At 42.8% G+C, this 9,725-nt stretch overlaps 1 protein-coding gene across 1 annotated transcript in view; it reads right to left on the bottom strand.

Annotated features, from left to right (window-relative positions):
* Positions 1 to 9,433, bottom strand: part of LOC109465174 (collagen alpha-1(XII) chain-like) — a 25,375-nt gene extending 15,942 nt beyond the window's left edge. The window contains 7 exon segments of the mRNA XM_019762319.1: positions 199 to 221; positions 614 to 800; positions 1,335 to 1,448; positions 2,287 to 2,509; positions 3,471 to 3,621; positions 5,019 to 5,191; positions 9,285 to 9,433. Of these exon segments, the coding sequence (XP_019617878.1) occupies positions 199 to 221; positions 614 to 800; positions 1,335 to 1,448; positions 2,287 to 2,509; positions 3,471 to 3,621; positions 5,019 to 5,191; positions 9,285 to 9,341 (928 nt within the window). The 5' untranslated portion in view covers positions 9,342 to 9,433.
* Between the last annotated feature and the right edge of the window lie 292 nt (positions 9,434 to 9,725).

Here is a 9,725-nt window from a genome sequence, read left to right on the forward strand (position 1 = left end):
AATCCAATCTCCACCCACTCACTTAGGAACCGAAACATACAAATCGGCGACACCCAAAACAAGACTTCCGTCCCGGAACCAGATGATGAAGTCACGTACTATCATGAAAGTTCATCTGTGTTGGTAGATACCAGTCTTTTTCAAAGAAGCCACGTCAGTCTACTGACGACTCCGACCCTGGTGATACCCAATCTCCACCATGTTTCTTGTCCACCCACTCACTTTGGAACCGAAACATAAAGATAAACCTAGCATGCATTAGCGCCACTCAAAACAATACTTCCGTCTCGGAAGTAATAACCGGCAGACAAAAACTCACGTGTTACGGTCAGAGTACTAGACCACGCCGACCCTGGTGGCGGTTGCGCTGATGTCGGAACCCAAACATACAAACCTAGCATGCATTAGCGCCACTCAAAACAATACTTCCGTCTCGGAAGTAATAACCGGCAGACAAAAACTCACGTGTTACGGTCAGAGTACTAGACCACGCCGACCCTGGTGGCGGTTGCGACTGATGCCGGGAACCCAAACATACAAACCTAGCATGCATTAGCGCCACTCAAAACAATACTTCCGTCTCGGAAGTAATAACCGGCAGACAAAAACTCACGTGTTGCGGTCGGAGTACTGCACCACGCCGACCCTTGTGGCGGTTGCGCTGATGTCGAAGGCGTTGACCACGTTCTTGGTGAAGCCCTTCATCAGGTCGAAGTTGGCGCTGGTCACACTTCCGGAACCGTCCAGGACGAAGAACAGATCCAGCGGGGCGGTGCACGTGGGCTTGGGGGTGGTCACCACTGAGGAAAATTGAAAAGAAAAGAAATCAGAGAGAGATACGCAATGAAATTTGTACATACAAACTGTTAAATATGTATTGTTATGTTCGTATGTACTCTTCCTTCTCCTGGAGGAATACCAGTCACCCACGGGTGGGCAGCTAATGGAGAATCGTTCCACAATAAACCACAATACTCAAGCAGCTGTATAGATTTTGAAAAAAAATTACGAGCCGACGTTTTGACGACCGTCTGACATCTTCGTCAGAGCAATTCTGACTGGTTTACTATGCACTGACACTATATGTTACTTGGTGCATAGTGCACTAAAGGTGTTATATTGTTCACAGTACACTGTTACTTGGTTCAAAGTGCACATCAGCTAGATTTTACTGCAACACCTTCAGTGCACTATGCACCAAGTAACATCTAGCGTCAGTGCACAATAAACCAGTCAGAATTGCCTTTATGAAGATGACAGACGGGCATCGAAACGTCGGCTCGTAAAAAAATTAATGGTTGTGATCAAAGAACTTTGAAATATGTGAGACTTACTGTTTTGACAGTTGGTGCCTGTGAACCCGGCCGGACACTGGCAGGTGTACTGGTTGTTGCCGTTGACGCACACACCGCCGTTCTGACAAGGTGCGGACGCGCACTCGTCGATGTCTGCAGAACAAGGAATCAGAGATGTTTAAAGTTAGAACTTTTGATCTATCACAAAGAAAATATCTCGCCTTAGTGCTTTCGACCAGTCGCTCTGGTCTTTCTCGGTAGACCGACCCAGTGAGACCTGTAAGGTGGCTTCTTGGAAATTTGACATCAACACTGGGTAAAAGGTATCTGGTAGACGATGTCGGCTCCCGTCGCGGTTGAGTGTCTGTGTTGGATCAAGAGTTTATTTATTAATCATGTAACCACATCAGTTACAGGAGGTCAATATACATGAAATATACATTGCCCCACAGAATCTGCTTAGAGATTACTTGACGACGGAAGGTTCTTACCTACCGATGCAGATTTTACCTATGGAAACCTGCCCTGCGATTTGATCTATGGTGGCTGTGAAGGGTGCCTACTACTGCTACCTCTCTTTTCTGCTACTACCTCTACTACTACTATTATTACTACTAATACTACTGTTAACGTTACTACCATTACTACTACTACCACTACTACTCTCTTTTCTGCTACTACCTCTGCTGCTGCTACTACTACTACTACTACTACTACTACTACTACTACTACTACCACTACTACTACTACTACTACTACTTCTACTTCTAGGGATTACCATGGTCTCATAGCCCCTGTTGACTGAAGTTTCCTACCTATGCAAACCTGCCCGGCGATCTGATCCACGGTGGCTGTCTACTACTACTACTACTACTACTACTACTACTACTACTACTACTACTACTACTACTACTACTTCTACTACTACTACTACTACGACCACTACTACTGCTGCTGCTGCTGCTGCTGCTAAAGAACTGAAGGTTCCTACCTATGCAAACCTGCCCGGCGATCTGGTCGATGGTTGCCGTGAGCGCGTTGTAGTCGGCCAGCTCCACGACGTTGTTGGTGTTTCCGTTGGCGATCTGCTGCAGCTCGGGCAGGTCGTAGTTGCCGACGCCGATGGCGTACACGGTGACGCCCTCCCCGGCCAGCGCCTGGGCGGCAGCCGTCACGTCGTCCCCGGACTTGCCGTCCGTCACCACGATGATCACCTGCGAAAACACATCAATTATTACTTTGATTTCAGACATATTGTTTCTATTATTTGACCTCTGATCTTCAGTTTGTCATAATTTCAGCATAACTTGTATGTTTTATTTATTTATTATTATTATTATTATTATTATTATTATTATTATTATTATTATTATTATTATTATTATTATTATTATTATTATTATTATTATTATTATTATTATTATCATTATCATTATCATTATCATTATCATTATCATTATCATTATCATTATCATTATCATTATTATTATTATTATTATTATTATTATTATTATTATTATTATTATTATTATTATGCTGGACCCCAGGAAGAATAGTGTGGAATTTACCATACTAATGGAGATCTCAATAAACAAACAAACAAAAACGCACGGGCACTGGATTACACACCAGGTCCTACCAACTCCGTGACTTGAACTACAAAAGGTAACATTTGCAAAGCAAACGCCCAATGTTTAACCTCACATGGTCTAGCCGAACAAACTACTGCCCTGTTTATTCTTACACATGAAATGCAGTAATATACTAGTATATGGTGACCAGCCCCTTCAGCAGGCCAGCTCTGTCAGGTGACATAGGTGATCTATCTGACCCAATGGTGAGTACTAACTGCTCAACTCTTTTCCACAATGTAATTTACCAACTCTGGTGAACTTTCATACCCTAGGCCTTTGCGAGGTTTGAGAAGAAGTACCGCTACAGGAGTACAGTTTGCCGCTCCCTTCTGAAGCCTGGTGGCTATTTAGTGGACCAACTCCCCTAGCCTGGATTTTTCGGGGTAGCGAGTGCAAAGGAGCCCCGTAGCAAAACGGATGGCACCCAGGCTACAACTCCCCTGGCATATCATCTGTCTATTTGGCCATTTTTTTTACTCTTCCCAGCCGCTACTGAATCCTGTTACTTAGAGGCTAGAACATGTTAATAAACCACACCTACCTTAGGCACGGGCGCGCCCCTCCAGTTGGCGTTGGCGCGAGTGTACTCCAGAGCCGCTCCGGTGGCCGTGCCGCCGCCCTGGTACTGGATGCTGTTCACCGCGGCTATCGTGGACGCCTTGTCGCCGTGGGCGCCCAAATTAAACTCCATGCTGACGGTGAAATAACACAACACTCTCATTAACATATTGGTATTATAGCTCAGAGGGTAAGAGCAGGGCTCGAAATTCATTTTTGGGAATAGTTGCACCGGTGCACCCAATCTAAAAGATTAAAACAAAACATAATGACAGATCTTACTGCTCCTCTTCTCAGCACTGAAATAGGAGCTAACTTCAAAATCTTATTTTGAAGTTAGATTTTATAATCATTTTTTTACACTTAGATGCCAAGAATATCCTGTATAATATCATACATTTGATATGTACAAAAATGCCTACAAAAAGGCACCAGTGCACCCACAGAAAAAAATCGGGTGCACAGCTCCAATTTTGGGTGCACTAAGGTGCACATGCATCCAGTATTTCCAGCCCTGAAGAGTAAATGTTCAATGTACCCAATTTTCACCTACGACTTTTAAGTTCTTAAAAGACGTTCTTAAAGGCTTTAAAGGTACAGTTCAGTTGTTGAGCAATAAAGTTGATTTGATTAATAAGCGGGACTAAAAGGAAACGGAGTGTCGTGTGGGGTCGTGTGGCGTAGCGGCAACGTGCTCGACTCGGAACCAAGAGGCCCCGGGTTCGAGTCCTGACATGCTACCGATCTTGTGCCCTTGGGAAAGGCACTTTACACGACTTTCCTCACTTCGCTCAGGTAAAAATGATTATTGTCCTTTCATTATTTGTTGTCCCCTGTGTTGGTGGCGGCATTAATATAAGTTGAAGAAACTTGAGTGTGTCGTCACCACGTCTGGTGATTACATGTTGGAATTAAAAAAAATGAAAATCCCTTTCTTACGTTGGTGTGTCGGAATACTGCACGACTCCGACCCTGGTCAGGTCCGGTCCGATGTCGAACTCAGGTGTAAATGAGTACCTAGCTTCGGTTAGGGACGTCCCTCGGTTAGGACGTTGAATGGAGGTCCCGTGTTTGGAGAGAGCCACATCCCACGCACGTTAAAGAACCCAACGCACTTATCGAAAAGAGTACGGGACCTTGGTTCAAACCTTACAGTCCGGTCTTACGCAGCTTGTACATGTACGTACATGCACAAAACTGGTGTGGTACGCCCAAAGGCGGTTTACCGGTTATGCGAAACAAATAAAAACTAGAAAGGTAACATTTGCAAAGCAAATGCATAATGTTTACCTTCGCATGAGGTAATTCTTACTCATTCACAAACATATATGGTGACAGGAGTTGAAATCCCTCTTACTATGAAATTGCAACATTATGTAACCCAACACCAGTTACCATGGTGAGAGACGTCTGGTTCAGGTCATTGACCAGGTCAGAGGTCACTGTTTGGAGAAGAAGAGGAAACTGAGCAAAAACAATATGTTTTCCTACGGTTAACATAATAAAAAGGAAACGAAAATCCCTTTCTTACGCGGGTGTGTCGGAATACTGCACGACTCCGACCCTGGTGAGGTCCGGTCCGATGTCGAAAGCGTTCACGACGTTCTCGGCGAACTGCAGGGTCTTGGTGAAGTCGGCGTCGCCCACAGAGCCGGACCCGTCCAGGACCAGCATCAGGTCCAGTTTGGCGCTGCAAATCTGCCCCTGTAACAACAGAACAAGGATATTTGTATTGAAATTGCAACAATGCAATACACGCAGTAGAGACACGCATACTATGAGAGTAAACTACCTTACATAAGACTACATATGCATGTAGTATTTAGCGAGGTACGGCCGGTATTTGTACTGGTTGCATCATTTCTGTGCGGTCACGGAAGGGGGGGGGGGCGATGTTTGCATAGATCAAACTTGAGATACGGTTGCAAGTTTTCGTCGCTAATATATAAGATGCAGCGATCTCTTTAAGCTCTCTACCGAAGAAAGCGCAGAAACATCTCTGTCGTATCACGATATGATAAACATAAAACTGATACACCTCACAATGGATCTAGGCCCTTGTATAGAAAAAGTAAGGACAATTCTGCTGCATGTAAAAGAACCCAACATATTTATTGAGAAATGAGAAGCGTACGGTTGAAAATTTGAAAATTTGAAAATTTGAAAATTTGAAAATTTGAAAATTTGAAAATTTGAAAATTTGAAAATTTGAAAATTTGAAAATTTGAAAATTTGAAAATTTGAAAATTTGAAAATTTGAAAATTTAAAAATTTAAGCACCATGCTTCGCCTCAGCTGAGGATGACAAAAGAAGAATCAGATAAAGCCGTAACAACCAAAACACGTCTGACGTTCGTTTGGTCCAACATGTACCCCCCTCCTCTCTCTGATATCATCATTGGATAAACACAAACTCAACCCACGGCGCTGTGCAAACAGGGTAGGGTCAGTCACACTGCCTGATCGATCGACACATTCTCGATCCTCGAAAATTTTCTTGCACTTAAATTTTATTTCTTCGCGACGGGCTATTCTTCGTGGTAGTATCGTTGTAGGATCTTGGTGCAGTAGAATTGTCAAGGAAGCTGCGAAAGAAACAACTCAGGACACATGCAAGATTGTCCCAAAAATGTTTGCGATCGACGACGTCTGTATGTGCTCGCGCCTTCAGCGTGACGTTTTTTGACACTTCCAAACCTAGCCTCCTGAGCAGGCTTCCGGGTCGGTTGGAGTTTTATGATGCTGCGTTTTGTAGGCAGTAATGTAACGCGTTTTTTTTTGCCGGCCATCCTACAACCATCAGTAGCGGGTGCATACAAACCTTCACCGGGGCGGCCGGTTGTAGGATGGCCGGCAAAGAACGCGTTAAAAATTCTACAAAACGCTGTATCAAAATTCCCACCCGCTCGAAGCCTGCACAGGAAGCTATCCCAACCAAGGCCTTGTCATTTAAAAATGACAAGGCACTGGATCTTCCAATCTGTCGTGTTGCCATGTAAACAGCAGGTAGCTTCCGTCAGATAAACATGTTTTGTTAGATGTTAATGATTCGCTGAAGACAGACCATTGTTGTGTAAGAATAGACCCAAATGGAAGGACAAATAAAACCCTGTCCCATCATGTCGCGTGTCACTGTAAAAAGGTCACAATTAAGTGATTATTACACCATTTTTGTCTTTTTAATGCATTGCACCGCTATCCTGTAAATACATCTACCTTCGCACTAGGAGGGAAACTGAAGTGTTTGAAGCTAGCGGTAGAAACAGTTCTGTAGTACACTAGAATATACATATATTTTCAGTGTTACAATTTCGCGGTAACGAAGGTTTCTGCATTTTGATGACTTTTTCAGCACTTTTTTTTCAAATTCTTCTTCCTAATGTATATATCTCTTATCTATATTCTCTTCAACATTATTGTGTAACTTAGAGGCCAAATGTCGTGGACACGCGGTTACAACGTTCACTCTGTGGAGAACTTTGCTCTCTTGCGGCGTGTTTACCGAACAGTGTTTGGTGCGGAGGCACTGATTTAAATCAATTGTTGACAATTGCACAGTACTTCGCATTCAAGGAATGGGTGCAGAACAAATTCTCATTAACTTATAAACTGAAGGGCCTTTTTTCTTACTATATCGTAGACCAATTGCATTAGATAAGTAGGGAAAATGAAGGAACAGATCGGGCGATTAAGCTCACACAAAAACATTGATAACAGATACATAATTACCTTCGCCAAGAAGGTTATGTTTTCAGGGGCGTTCGTGTGTGTGTCTGTCTGTAAACACGATAACTTGAGTAGGTCTTGATGGATTGTCTTGATACTTGGTAGGTGGGTAGGGCTTGATGAGACCTCAAAATGATTAGATTTTGGGCCCCCTGGCGGCTTGTCATGGTACAGCAGCAGAACTTCCGGTTTTGATTTCTCATGATCCAGACATGCTAGGGTGACGAAATTTGGATGGTAGATAGCTCTTGTGCTGGGGATGAAGTCACATAAGTTTGAGCCCCCTAGTTGCTTGCTCTAGAACTGCAGGGGGGGTTTAATGGACAAATGTTTAAAGGGGGATAACTCAAGAACCGATTGATGGATCATCGTGATTTTTGGTATGTAGGTAGCTTGAGTGATGCTTGACATAATGATATTACAATTATGGAAATATGGATGTAATTTGCATAATTAATGAGGAAATTCTATTTATCAGCTGCATTCCATACTAGGAAGTTCAAGCTTGTGACATATGTTATTAAGAATGAGAGAAACACAGGCAGATATCAATTATGCAAATGAAGACTTAATTTGCATAATTAATGAGAAAATATTATAATTGCATAGTGGTAACTGCCTGGAATTTTATACTTGGGGTGTTTGAAAGTTAAGTTAAGGTGAACATAATTAAACATAACTTATTCAAATAAGGACCTCATTTGCATAATTTATGAGAAAATGTCATGGCATTCTTTGTTAAGATAAGACTGTCTTTTGGTGGAGAAAAGATCAACAGATATAATTCATGCAATTGATGATCCTATTTGCATAATTAGGGGGATTAATATATAATTTCTTAATCATAAAAGCTAACATCATTTGGCGAAGGTATGAGATCGTGGAACTCTAGTTGATATGGGAAATTAATATAGCAATCCTCATTTATTTATTCAATCATGGGAAATGTTAACTTTTCTAATGTAATTGGTCTACGATCTACCAACACTGTGAGGAGGGTAGCCACTTTACCGATGAACTTAACTTTGGACCACGCCTTAATACACGTGATTTCTTTACTTGGAACCCCCCACCCTCACCCACCTACGCAGATGTCAAACATTCGTGCCGCTGAAGTCATGGCAACTGCGGTAAACGCTGTTCAATGTACATGGCAGATAAGTAACTTTTATATAATGATCAGTTTCAGGGTGCCATCCTCGTTAGACTTTGGTATGGAGATGAGGGTGATTCACAGATTCAAAGCCCGAACTAGGCTTCAGTGAACTTTTTAGTCCGAGAAATTAGGCCACCTCTGCCACAGCATCTTTCTACCTAATCACGATGAACGTTTGTCTTGCAAATAATGTCTCTGTTCTCACAATTGCACCAATGAAAGCCAATACAAGCGGAGTTTGATAACGTCTTTCTACGGAAAAAAAGACAACTACTTTCAATCATTCTTATCACATTGTAAAATTTGAGAAATGTTATCATTTCTGCATCATTTTGCGTAGAAATCGGGCATGTACAGATCTTGGTCTTCCTCCTATGCTACAGAGGAATGTCGTTGTAGAAGTCCGTAGTAGGAAATAAAAATAGCCTTTTCCCTGTTAAAAGCTGCACTATGTTTCCTCTGATTTTTTCACGGTATTTTAGGTTCAATGTTTTCACGAACGCACGGTCACTTCTGTGCTCACGGTGAGCTTATCGTTACTTTTATCAAATTATTTGTCCTTCGACCCCCCCCCTCCCTGCACTTGCCGCTACCGCGAAGATTGCGTTCCGTTCATTTTCCTCAAACCGTGAAATTTTCCTACCTTAAAAACAACGTTCAGTCACTATACTTTGTCACAACACCACGATGTTGAAAAGCTTTCACGAATAAAGAATGTTTCCTTGGTCAGAAAAAGATTTCTTCGTTTGTCGTAAGTTAAAAATCGATGAAGCTTGTTTGATTTGCTCGCCATTAGGAATCAGTACGCGACATTTACGTACGACTAAAACTAATCCTGCTGATCTACTAAACGTCTTTTAACACAGAAACACGTTCTTGAATGTTTAAAAGTTGATGTGATATCAGTTCACTCACCTGTTGGGCGGAGGCGGCGGAGAAAAGAGCCAAAAGCGCCAACACCGTAAGAGCCATGATGGCGCAGCCTTCTTTTTCTTCTAGCTAGTAGTCGGCACCGTGCAAATCACTGTGATCTTTCCTCTCTCTTCGTTTATTCAAGTTGCATTGTTATCAAATAGACGGAGAGATATCCAGTGGTCGTGTGTGCCCGCCTGGGACCATAGGTTTCGCGCGCGGCACGTGAACATACCGGAGAAGTGCCACAGGCCCGGAGGGGTGTTTGTCAAAGATCACGGAGGTTATCTCAACTCAGCGGGCCGACTCGAGCATGTCCAACTTTGCTGGGAGAAAAGTGCAAAGTCCCCACAGACCTGGTGTTACAGTAGTTACACAGATATGACGCGTTTATAGTTGAAACTTTTGATCCAACACAAAAGGTTCTATCACCTAGAGCTTTCG

This window comes from Branchiostoma belcheri, unplaced genomic scaffold (genome assembly GCF_001625305.1).
Source record: "Branchiostoma belcheri isolate BF01 breed outbred unplaced genomic scaffold, Haploidv18h27 scaffold15, whole genome shotgun sequence".
NCBI lineage: Eukaryota > Metazoa > Chordata > Leptocardii > Amphioxiformes > Branchiostomatidae > Branchiostoma > Branchiostoma belcheri.